General features: G+C 44.5%; 1 protein-coding gene across 2 annotated transcripts; it reads right to left on the bottom strand.

The window, feature by feature from the left end:
- Positions 1-2,384: 2,384 nt before the first annotated feature.
- LOC143337883 (secretory carrier-associated membrane protein 1-like) lies at positions 2,385-11,880 on the bottom strand. 2 transcript variants are annotated; one of them, XM_076757853.1, is made up of 9 exons: positions 11,658-11,880; positions 7,916-7,993; positions 7,167-7,274; positions 6,536-6,647; positions 5,861-5,989; positions 5,086-5,245; positions 4,883-4,984; positions 4,445-4,562; positions 2,385-4,354 (listed from the first exon to the last, which is right to left on the bottom strand). In XM_076757853.1, exons 1-9 carry the CDS (start codon positions 11,712-11,714, stop codon positions 4,205-4,207), a joined length of 1,014 nt encoding a protein of 337 aa, XP_076613968.1. In that variant the 5' UTR covers positions 11,715-11,880; the 3' UTR covers positions 2,385-4,204. The 2 variants fall into 2 exon arrangements, with proteins under 2 accessions (XP_076613968.1, XP_076613969.1); XM_076757854.1 differs by lacking the exon at positions 11,658-11,880 and adding an exon at positions 8,601-8,730.
- Between the last annotated feature and the right edge of the window lie 861 nt (positions 11,881-12,741).

Raw genomic sequence — 12,741 nt, 5'->3', positions numbered from 1 at the left:
TTTTTAAGTCATCCTTGTGTTTCTGCAGTGTTATGTGTGCATACCATTGTAGTGACTTCTCTTTGGCAGGAGGCACAGCATTCCTGGGAAATGGCTGACCCAGAATAACACACACAGACGCAGGATGACTGAGCGAGCGAGGGTCCTCCACCCTTTCATTGCCCCAGCGCGCTTTAACCGCTGTTTGCTAACGGACGCCTGACAGAAGCACCGCCGCTCATCGTATATGCAGCTGGAAGAGCAACGCACATGACTGTCATCACAAGAACTCATGACGCTGGCTGCCCCCTCGCTACTCTATAACTCCACTGTCATGTCCTCAAACCATACAAATCTTAATTTCTACCCTGCTGTCACCTCTGACCCCCCCAGGGCTCAGTCAAAGTACATTTACTCGAGTACACGGCTGCAGCCTCATCGCTGAGGAATCTTCCAGTCTGTAAATGTCAGTTTAAAATGCTCCTTGGAGTTTCCACAAGCCCTCCATGATGTCTTCAGATGGCTTGTTTGGTCCGATTAACAGTCCAAAACTCGACTGAAACATTAATCAATTATCAGAATAGTCGCCCGTTAATAGACTGCAGTACTCAGTTGAGGCTGTGGGAACGAATATGAGTACGTAGTATTTTCTGTGACTCTGTACATCTGCTCCACTCAGAGGGAAACATGCTACTTTTTATACCACAAAGCAGTACAGTGGTGGAAGAAGTACTTGAACTCTTTACTTAAGTAAAAGTACAGAAGTTGTATCATTGCTTCGTAGTGCTTTAATGTGACAGCTGTGGTGCTGAGTTACAGTTAAAGTTACTGAACAGCTTCAGATTTTATACACAAAATATACGATTTCTTTAAAAAATGAACACACTGGGATACTTTGAACTAAGTATAAATCTAAATCCACCTCAACAGAAGGATTCTGCTTCCGCATGAATGCATCAGTAAATGATGGAGCAGAGCATCGAACAGTAAAACACCCACAGGGAGCATTTTTCTGCCTTTTCAGGACCTCCACTTTTGGGCCTTCGTGCGTTCGTTTATTCAAACGTCTTGGATGCTTCGACCTGTCGTGTTTTCAGAGTGTGGTTTTATTTCATGATAAATGGTCAGAATACTTCCTCCCTTGATCCTGCTGAAGCAGTGGTGCAGCGCAGTGTTTTTACTCCTCTTTGACTGTTTGAGAGCAGTTTGTCACAGTTAACATGAACTCCAGTCATCCCTCCGTCCTTCAACCTCTGATTTTCATCTTTTTACGTGCTACTCCTACGACCATCTGGTGCCGCGGACTCAGATTTCACCTCCTGTTCTGATCTGGGCAGACGTGGAAGTGAAATGTTCGAGGCTCCTCAGCTGAAACTTCACGTAGCTGCATGGATCCAAACATCTGCAGCAGCTGGACTCTGCAGTTACAGTTAATGCCTGGATTGGCTCCGGCGTGCACAGTGGAACGTAGCCGAGGACGTTTCAGTTTCCCCGGTCTGTGCTCACTTAATGCTACGACGCTACGCTTCAGAGGGAAACAGCCGTAGCTACTTTTCACATCAAGATTTTACATTAAAAACATGATTCGTTTATAAAATACAAAGAATCATGAAACCACTGGTTGCCATCAAGCTGTGGCCTCTCGACACATTTGAGACCCAAAGATTAGAGAAAAGTCAAGAAAGAGTTTTTTCTTCTTTCCCATCAATCATCTGACGACCCCTCAGATTGATCTGCTGACCCTTTGGAGGGGCCCGACCCCTAGGTTGAGCCCCACTGGCCTGAACTAGCTAACTATGCCAGCTCTAGTGATGATGATGATTTTCATTCACGTGGTGGGAGAAGTATTCAGATACTCTACTCAGAACTACAATACTCCATTCAAAGTACAAGTCTTATCAAAGTAGTATCAGCAAATGTACTGAAAGTATGTTAGTAAACGTGTTCATTATCTAAGCAGATTTGACCTGTTATGATATCAGTACTGCTGAGTAGTCTGATCAGTATCAATATGTTGTATTTTCTAAGCTGATCATATGTTTTGTGTGTAAAGGATGAATGTGAAAGGTAACCAGTAACTGTTGCTGACTGAATGAATGTAGTGGAGCAGAAAGATCAACGTTTCCCTCTGACATGAGGAAATTCCTCCGTTTTAGACGAATCACAGCCGACTCACTGCCGCCATCTAGTGTTCAAAAATCCAACTCCACTGAATGCAGCATGAGGCTGCTCCGTTCACTGATCCAACAGGAGTTTGATTAGTCAAATTAACGACACATCTGTGTAACACACACACACAGAAATATTCTGTCACGTGTAAAACTCACCTGGTCATCACCTGCTGGTTCGAGCCCACTCAAACATTCAAATATCAGCATAGCTTTACACAAAAAAGGAAGCATGAAACAGGTACATAAGAAGAATTTTATTCAGTGTTAATACAATAAATATACAAAACTCAAACTGGTCAACATGCGACTGAAGGTGAAACCAGAGTGCATCTTAAAAGTACAGCAAAATTTAGAGCAAACAGCCGACATCTGTAAATCGTACAAAACATACAAACATCCTTCCTACTCGTCTTCAATAATTTCATTAAAATATTGGAGTTAGAGATGCTTATGAAAACTTTAATTTCCTTCTCAGTGTTTCTACCACAAACCATGTTGATTATGAAGCACAGCTTAAAGCCACAGTCGAGCAACAGTACATCAAACAGGCAGGAGACTCCAAGCAGTAAATACCTGAAACTGACAGATCACCCAAAATCAAAACATCAAAATCTCTTCAGTATCAAACGCTGCTTGTCGGCGGGAGAGGAGGCTGATTGAAGTCTGCCGCTCACACAGACGAACGGATCCGATCGACCTCAGATTCAAACAGTGAAACGTCTTTTCAAAGGAAAAGAGATCAATTGATTGGTCAATCAGTAGATCGACATGAAATTAAGTGACGATTAATTAGTCTCTTCAGCAATGCTAGCAGCTCTGAGGCTGTTAGCTAAATGCTAACATGCTCACAATGACGGCGCTTACATGCTACTGCTTAGCAGGTATGGTGTTTCCAGAGACACTATCTCAGATTTGTGATAATGTCTTGACAACATCCAGTCATTGGCCATAATATTGGACAATTTTAAATTTCGAGCTGGGTATAAATTTAAGGGATCAAACGGCAAACTTCCAAAAGTTGTGGAGATATTTCGCTGAAATCACAAATGCTAACTTCATGGTGGCGTTGGAGCAGAATTCATCCTCTGGGGAACGTGAGTGTTTCTCTAACAGTAAATATTTGTTGATATTCCAGTGTGGACTCACCCAGCGGTCCCACTCTCTGCCTCACATACGCTGAACATCTTTGCTCATCATTAGCCCTGCAGCCTACAGCGGTGAGCGTTTGATACTTCACAAATAAGATTTTGGGTGGCACATCATGTTAAGCAAGGAACCTGAACACTTCCTGAAAACAGATTCAGAGGACAGCAGAAAGTAGAAGGCAAGGCAGTGAACTGGAATGCACAGCATTCATCTTCAATACAAAGTCCCTCCACCGGGGGGCAGCAGTGTTGAGTCATGTACTCATGGAAAACAGCAAAACAGATCAGAGAGCTGCTGCTTGTGCTTTAACCGACAGCTACTGAGAGCGAGATGACCTCCGTTTGTCCGATAATAAATTAATTGAAAAAGTAGTGATCGGGTTGATAAATTAGAGAATGGCTCAGAAACACAGGAAGCAAGTGATGCACAGAACCTGGAAGGTGGCGGATGGTGGAAATGCCCAGGTAGGTTTAGAAAGGGGGACGAGGTTCAGCTACATCAGAATCTGTCTACAGAGGACAGACAGGCCTTTTAAAGAGGCACACAAACATTCACTTAGCTGGCCACACACACACACACACACACACACACACACACACACACAGACACTGAGGCTGAGCCCGCTGGTCGAGTGGTGGTGGGAGTGCAGCGAGGGTCTCAGAGTCTGTGATGGGAGTGCACACTGTTGCCAGGCAGGTAGCAGAGGACAGAAACGAGCCGGGTCCCCGTTTCAAATTCAGACGTTGAATCCCGGATCGTGGAGACTGGACACCCGACCTCACATCAACCACCTCCATATTGTCAGGAGGCGGGGGGACAGTCGGCTCGAGTGGAAGCCGGAGGGGCAGAGATGGAGGGTGAAGGGGGATGGGGGTTGGACGGAGAGATGAGCGAGCTCTGGGGGCCAATCAGATCTGCTCCTTGAAGGTTCCCTGTGCGGCCCTGGAGGCGGCATTAGCAGCGGCCGCCTGGACCGTCTTGTTGGACATGACGCCTGTGGCGAACTCCTGCTGCGCCCTCTCAAAGCTGGCGCCAGTGGTCCGGTACATCGCGTGGACCTGATGAGGATGAGGAGGGAGGAAGAGATGAATTACATCTGAAGGGACTTTAGTTCACTTAAACTTCCTCTCTGTTTGTTTTGCGTCTACCTTCTTGAACATGATGAGGGACATGACAGCCAGTGAGGTGAAGAGAGCAGCGATGAGGATCATTATGATGCCCACCGGGACGCTCCGATTCAGGCCGGTCAAAGCCGAGATCCACCCGCTGCGGACGAGGACGGAGTCATTACAGGGTCAAGCTGCTGCTCTTCTATCCTTTTCTTTTTGTTAACAATCCCACACACACTGTCCTACATAAACACTCAACAGTGCATCAAATATGTATTCATCCGCAGCTGAAAATAGTCCCCAACAAAGGCACCATTTCAGTCACGTTTGCTGAAGACTACAGCTGATTTAGGAAGTTACTGAGGCTTGTGTCAAAAATCACGTTCTGATCATTGATACTGATTTCGTCAGAGCACTAAAAACGACTGAAACGTTTAAATTCACGTTGCTGTGTCTCTTCTTGTCCTCTCTTCTCACCTGGCGCCCCAACCGGTGATGCCAATACACTGCAGAACGTAGACGCCAAACTGACAGATGTACACGAAGAAGAAAACAAAGAACCTGAATGAACTGTCGCTCCTGCAGAAAGAGAGAAAACAGGGCATGAACAACACGGACGACAGAGCGCAGGAGTTCTTTGTTTGCACATCCACGATCAACACACGTGTGTGAACATGTACCTGAACGCTCCGTAAAGCGGTCTGTACCAGCAGACGAAGGAACACGGTGTGAAGAGCAAGAACCAGAGGATGGACAGGCCGAAGTCCACCCCACGTGAGGTGTCCACACAGAACCAGGCCAGGCAGCCCACCATGTTCGCGAGCAGCGTCCCCGCATGAACTGAAATATGAGCAGGAAGAGGGAAACATGGACCTTTAATATCGTCTCCATACATTTCTTTACCTCCAGCCAGTATGGGATGATACCCAGACAACCCCAAAAAACATGATCTGCTTTGTTTGCATCCCCTATCTGACAGCGCTGCAGGCTCAGGCTTGATATTTCAACATGTAACACGGCGCAGGACTGAGAGCAGAGCACACAGATGCACATTCAATAATTCAGTATTTCCATTTGTTCCTGGGGTCCTCAGAGCGACTGCACGGTTAGAGGCGCCGCTCGCTAACGGCCCGTGAAAGTGAAGGGTTTCATGTTCCGGTGTGAAATATGACATCCGCCTGCTGGTTGGGGGCGGCGCCGACGTGTCCTCAACATCTTCTCTACTTCAGCTCGGAAAGGAAATCCAGTTCGCTGGAGTTACTCCAAGGAATTTATCAGACGGTGAAGAAACGAGCGATGGAGAAATGTGAGCGTGTCTGAGCCGACCTTCACGCCATCACCTGACCGAGTCACTTCAGCGGCCACATGACTGCACCATGTGCCGCCGAACACATGGTCAGAAACGCAGCGGCCATCCTGAACATTAGAAATAAAGGCATAAAAGCAGCCACTCACACATCCAGAGGTAATACATGATCTTGACCGTCTTCTGAAACTCTACAGGGATGTCCACGGTGATGTCGTGGTAGAAACACGGACCCACGGGGAGCATCTCCGGGAGGGGCGGCCAGTTGTTTTTCCTGCCTGAAACAGGATGAGACGAGTTCGAGTTACTGGAAAGCTGTCAGAGAAATGCGAGATCAGGTTTTCCATCGTGCTCTTCAGGCAGGATTACGGACATGTTTTACAGTAACCGGCGGACTGTTGTGCTTGTGAACGCTTCCTTCCTGCCTGGATTCTTGTGAGCATGTTAACACTGAAAACACCTTTAAGTAAACTCATCTCATGGTTGGCAGTGAGATACCGAGATGCTGAGAGTTACATGAGGCAGCTAGCTTAGCTTAGCATAACAACTGTAACAGCAGGGTAACCTCATGGTGTTTGAAAGACGTGGACATCACTGCAGCCGGCTCAGAGAGTGACAGCAGGTAACTTCCTGTGAAACCACTGCTCGTCAGTTACTTTCGTTTTTTTTTTTCAGTTTTGTGTGAATAAGTAACATTTCGAGGTGCTGGTGGTATAGAGCCACGCTAGCTGGCTCCCCCTGCTTCCAGTCTGTATGCTAAGCTAAGCTAACTGCCCCGTCTGGATCGGATTTTTTGGGCTGGACAGCTGCGATCTGACGCTGACCTCCTGAAGCACTGAGTGACTGCATCTCTCGCTCCCGGCGGTCCAGCTCTGCCGCCTTCCTCTCCAGCTCCTCCTGTCTCCTCAACAGCTCAGCAGCTCCTCGCGACTGCTCCTACACACACACACACACACACACACACACGCACATATAAAACAGATGTCAACACACTGGTTAGAGTACAGCAGTGTGTGTCAGGCTGTCTTGTCGACTACTTTTTTCTACTTTCAGAATAAATCCAATTGTCGACAGGGGCAGGACCAGCAGGAGGAGAGACATCACAACAGCATGTTCCCAGGAGCAATGACTACAAAGGAGGTGCACCGTCACAAGTTATTTCTCTCTGTCTCCCTTGGAGCAACAGCCTCCTGCAGAGCGACTTTTCTGTCCACAAACTCAGCGTGAAACCAGCTGTCATGTTAACGGATTTTCTGCCTTCGGCGCGCTCTCAGAGTCTCTGCCATCGATGCTGGACTGAACCCATTAGAAGAGTCTGAGTCTGCTTCCTGATACAGACCTACACACAGTATGATCAGCACAGGGTGATGTTTCTCAGTGGACCAAAGAGCATAAAGCTAAAGGAAACGAGGCTCTGTTTCTGGCTGTACGAGGCCCATTCGTGGTCGGTGCTACCTGTGTCTGCGACTGTGAGTAGGCCGGAGGCTCCTCTGTGGGTTTCATGATGGCCGGCTGTGTGTTGATGGTGGGTGCTGCAGTCTTGGGCGCCATACCTGCAGGCATCTGTGGAGGAAACATGCAAACAGACAGATGTAACTGGTGACAGCATGAGCACAGTTTGCCTCCAGTTCATCAGAATCTGCAGTGCTGATCTTCTGAAATTAACATGGAGGCTAAAAAATAAGAGACACGTTTTCTTCTTCTTCTTCTTACATTCAAATCAAACAGGTCAGCTTAGTGGAGGAGTTTAAGTCCAAGCATGAAAGCACTCCATTAAAGCTGCACAGTGTGAAAGGCAGATCAGAGTGAAGAACGACTGAAGAAACCTAAAAGCGTATTATTGGTGACTAAAACACATTCTTTAATGTGGAGGCAGGACAGCTTATGTCGCCTCTAACGCAACACAAAAAGGTTTTCACAGAGCTCAAAGGTTCACTTTCTGTCTTTTAACCACATCTCATGCTCTTTTCCAGCAAATGAATCATCCGCTGATGATTGGCTTTTATTTAGTTCTCAATATTTCTTATATATTTTAAGAATACATGATTTTAGTTAGTAGTACGAACGAGAGCTAAATAATGAAGTGGGATAGATGGAGAGGATTTCAATTCAAAGTGTCCATTATATTCTCATGGCTCATCATGTGAAAAGCAGAAATAACATGTATGGACTCACTGCCACTGGTTCACAGTACAAATACTCACCGGTTTGCCATCTGCGAAGGGATTGTACTCCTCCAACCCCGGAGGAGCAGCCTGTCTTACTTGTGTCACGGATGGATCCTGAGAAAACAGATTAAAAAAGATCTTGTGAGAACAGTAATAAACATAAGATGCACATGAGAAGCTTAACAAAGAGTGAGGAATAGTCTTGACGTGTGTACCCTCGTGTTCTTACCAAGGACAGCAGCAGAAATCTGCACAGTGCGGGTGAAACGACACATGTGAGCGTAAAAACCCTCCATTATTCTGTCACATCAAGGCCAAACAGGCCTGTAATTCAATACTGGCAAAGATGGGATGATTCCAATAATTTTCACAGGAACATGTCTATAAATAGTCCACGACTTTCAGAAGGGGGGGGGGGGGTCTAAAGACAGAAATAAAGAGAGACTTTGTGGTTTTCTAGTATGCTGCACCTGCTAAATCGCTTTCGATCCTTTCACATTCTTGATTTTCAAGAAAATCAAAACATCGGTGTTCACAAACACTCGCGAACGTCAGTTTTAACGTGCACACACACAAAGTGAAAGTGAACTCAAACATGGAGCTGAAATATTCAGAAAAGTGCAGGTGTGGCTACCACAAACTTTCAAAGTACACAGTTTAATATCCTCCTGCTCCTGCAGTTAAGATACAGTAACACACCTCTGTCTCATGACATGCTTACCATCAGCTGCTGTCCGTCTCGCACTACTTTCATTCAAATCGCGGCTCAGATTAACATCCAGTCTGCATAGTCCTGCAGTCCTGTCCTCATCCAGTCTCTGTCCTGTCCTCTCGCTGTCTCCCTGACTCTTGTTCTGCCGAACACACAGGCTGAAACCTGTCACCAGACCAGGGTCATCAATATTTCAGGCTATGATTGTTTAAAGTTTAATGTCGCCCTATCGCACAGCCAAACAAAAACATGCACATTCCCCAAGTGTCGAGTTTTTGTCCTGAAATCTATACTCGCAGTGGTAAAAATCAAAAGATGGCTGTGCACGGTCCACTTGTTGCATGTGTGAAAACTGATCTCAGAGATATGGATTTCCTGTCGCCTAACAAGGCACGAACCAGCAAACTTCCATCTGCCTGATGCAGCTGACAATAAAACGGGCATTGTGCTGCCTGAGCTGGTGCACAAGTCTCAGCGGCCGATGACACTTCATCCAAGACTTCAACACGTTGCAAGCTGTGCCGTGTTTAAAGGTGAAGCTGTAATATGCAACACAGTGCCGGGTCAGCAAAAAGAAAAGCAGCTGGACTCCACGCTCTGAACGCAACTCACATTTCATTAAGCTGCTAATAAAACACAACGTGACATCTGTACTTTCTTTTATTAAGGAACATGGGAGACTAATCCCTGTAATTAGCCTACATCGGAGAAATAGGTCAAAACAGAATCTGATGCACGACTGGGAGATGAAATTCAGTAGGAAAGGCACCACAAGGGATCAGATCACCACATGTCGCCATGATGGCACCATATGATTTCATGAAGAATTGAAGATAGCTCAGAGGGAACAAGGCTCTGCTTCTCCTCAGGCCAACGAGTGTGTGCCAGCGAGTGACAGAAGAACGGCAGGACAGCAGGGGTTCACTGGACACGTCACTATGTTAATGTGGCTCCATCAATAATTCACTTTTCATGCGTCTGTACCGTCGAACTGTGCCGTCAGCGACTTTCGCCGCCTCGTGCCGAGCGAGCAAGATGGTGGGAGGACTTTTTACTTTTCTGGGACACATTACAGCCTCGAAAATGGGAGGAATCAGGAATATCTGTGTCTGAGTATCGGCCAATTACGGCATCTTTTACTTGTTCAATCACACGTAAATGAATGGTTGATTAGCTGAGCAATCTTATTCATTTAAATATTAAAATGCCCAGCGTGCTGATAACAGCTTTACAGATATGAAGACTGCTTTGCTTTTCTTCGGAGAATATCTGAATTTAAGAAATACTTTGCTCTGTTTGGTGATGGAGACATCTTTAGAAATCACTTCTGGCAACTTCTGATGGGCAGAAACAATCTGTTGATTATGTTCTCAGTGAACGGATAAATCATTTGGCCTGTAAAAATATCAGAAGAAAGAGGTCAATGCTCATCACAATATCCTACAGCATTCACTGTTATTGTTCTAAAATTATTTTTGGTACAGGCCATGTGATTTATCCTGTATGCCAATCCATAATGAAAGGCAGGGCTGCCACGTCTGATCATTTCCATCATCAACTAATCTGCTGATGATTTCCTTCATTCGTCTTTGGCTCATAAATGTCAGAATAGTGAAAAACAGACTCGCTGATGAAAGATTTTTGATGCCAATTTTGATATTTAGGAGTAAATAAATAAACATACAAATAAAATCAGACAATTTTATCACTGCCACAATCAATGTCTTTACACAACCCCGTCACTCATAAATAAAAACAGTTGATAAGATTCCTTTAAATTTTCTTTTTTGACAATGTGACCGTGGACAGCGCAGGACATTTCCCAGCTGTCCACTCCCTGGTGGACAGACTATGAACTGGTGGTGCTATTTCAAAACAGCTGACGTACATCTACACTGATCTGATACTGTTTATTACATCAGCTGGACTGATTTCTCAGTTGGCTTCTAGTTAAAAATGTGCATCACAGTTTCCTAAATGACAAACTGACGAGTTCAGGAAACTCATTTTGATCGACCAACAGTCCAAAGCTCAGAGGTATTCATTAAACTATCGCAGGAGAATATATCACAAAAGCTAATAATCACACCTGAGTAGCAGGAAGAAGGGACTTTTCATTGAAAAATCAATATTTAATCAATCAGTTGTCAAAATAATCACTTGACTAATCAGTAAATCTGATCTTTTCAACTCTAATGAAAATGCTAATGAGCTGCTGCCCTGGGCCCATGTTCAGTACACCTGATATGACGAGACAGAGAGGGAGACACCATCTTCAGGCCTGCTGACGGAGGTTTAAGGCTGAAGAGGACATGATCAAATGCATGCTTTCACCATGACTGGAAACAAGTGTGTGCACGAGGCCAACAGCATGAAGGCATGACAGTCATCTGTCCAAGAATCATCCCCTAAAATCCCGCACCACTGCTTGAGTTATTACCATCTGTGGCTTGTTGCAGAAAGTCCATTAAGGGACTCTAATCTAATTTCAGACTTACACTGAAAAATGCATTGAATGTCTAAACTATTGAGTCAGGCAGAGAATTCTACATCCATGAAAACAGGAACAACATTTTAACAACAGAAATGTATTTCCTCAACGTTAAAAGCAAATGTGTGTGTGTGTGTGTGTGTGTGTGTGTGTGTGTGTGTGTGTGTGCTCCCTTTGTAAGTCCGTCAGACAGCCGGAAAGTTAGAGCTGAAAAGTGCAAAGAGAGCCTAAAGAAAAGCAGAGACTTTCTATAAAAACACACACACCTGACTGAAAGCTAACACCTGCTCGATCAGCAGGAAGGCTAACAAAAGTCATTCAACTAGCTAACACAATACCTGCTACCTTTACGTCATTCACACCAGTCAGGCGAAGAGTGAAAGACTCTAACTAGAGCCGACCAACAAGTGCATTAACGTCTGCTTTCAGTTGCTATTAATATTTTTAAACTCACATATCTTTATCACTGCTGCTTAACACAGAACAAGCAGAGCCCGAGTAACGTCAACCAGTTATTAATGCGAAATAACGCAGATGCTAACGCTAATGTGGCTAACGTCGCTAGCTAACGTTACCTGGAAGGGGTTGTTGAACTCCGGGTCCGCGAACGGATTGCTGTCGAAATCCGACATTCTCCAGAGGGGATGACTTGGGCGGTTTCCGTTAAACGTGTTCCAAAGCTAACAATTACGAGAAAAGTTTGAGACAGCGACTTGAAAGAAACGACTCGGTTTGAGGTAGAAGCGACAGATGAGACGGAGGTGAAGTCAACTGTTGACTGTGTCCAGAGATACTACTGAGGCGGAGGAGCATCAGCAGCGAACCAATGAGATACAAGCACACGCCGGACGGAAGTAAAGAATCGTCACTTCCTGGATCCAGAGGCGGAACTTAGTACATTTAGTGAAGTACTGTGCTTGAGTACAAACTTAAGGTACTTTTACTTTACTTCTTTTCTTTTCATGCCACTTTAAGGAAAAATTGCACCTTTTACTTCACTGCAGTTACTTTACAAATTGAGATTTTTGCAAACAAAACACATGAAGATCTCGATGCTTTGTTTTAAATTTAACCACCCAACAGGATATACAAGCACAGATGAAGCGATTAGTCGTTTAATCAGTTGGTCAACTGATAGAGAATCAATTCGCAAATATTTTGATAATCATTTAAAATATTTTTCATGCAAAAACATTTTATGGTTCCAGCTTCTTAAGTGTGAGGATACAGCAGATTTAGATTATAAATACAAAATATGAATCAGCTATTAAATTAAGATACGCTACCCAGCAGTAAACAAAGTAATTAAAATAAGCTCCGCCTTTACCAGTTGCAACACTAAAGTGATGAACACATTAATGCAGTAATCCGGTGATATTATAAATATATTATTCTGAAATTGGCCATAGCGCACAATGTGCACTTTCATTTTTGGTACTTCAAGTATATTTTAATGCAAATACTTATAAATAAATATTTCTACACTGTGGTGTTACTATTAATTACACAGAATTTCAGAATCTGTCATTTATTTCATGGCAGAAAAATTCCCATTCTACAAATTTGGAGTATTTTATTATATTTGTCATCAATGTTATAAAATACTAAATGCCATAAAAATCCGACTGCCACAGAAAGTACTATTGCCAACATTCTTAT

Source organism: Chaetodon auriga, chromosome 19, assembly GCF_051107435.1.
Source record: "Chaetodon auriga isolate fChaAug3 chromosome 19, fChaAug3.hap1, whole genome shotgun sequence".
NCBI lineage: Eukaryota > Metazoa > Chordata > Actinopteri > Chaetodontiformes > Chaetodontidae > Chaetodon > Chaetodon auriga.
Note: the sequence above shows the minus strand (reverse complement) of the source record. Positions and strands in the feature narration are given on the sequence as shown.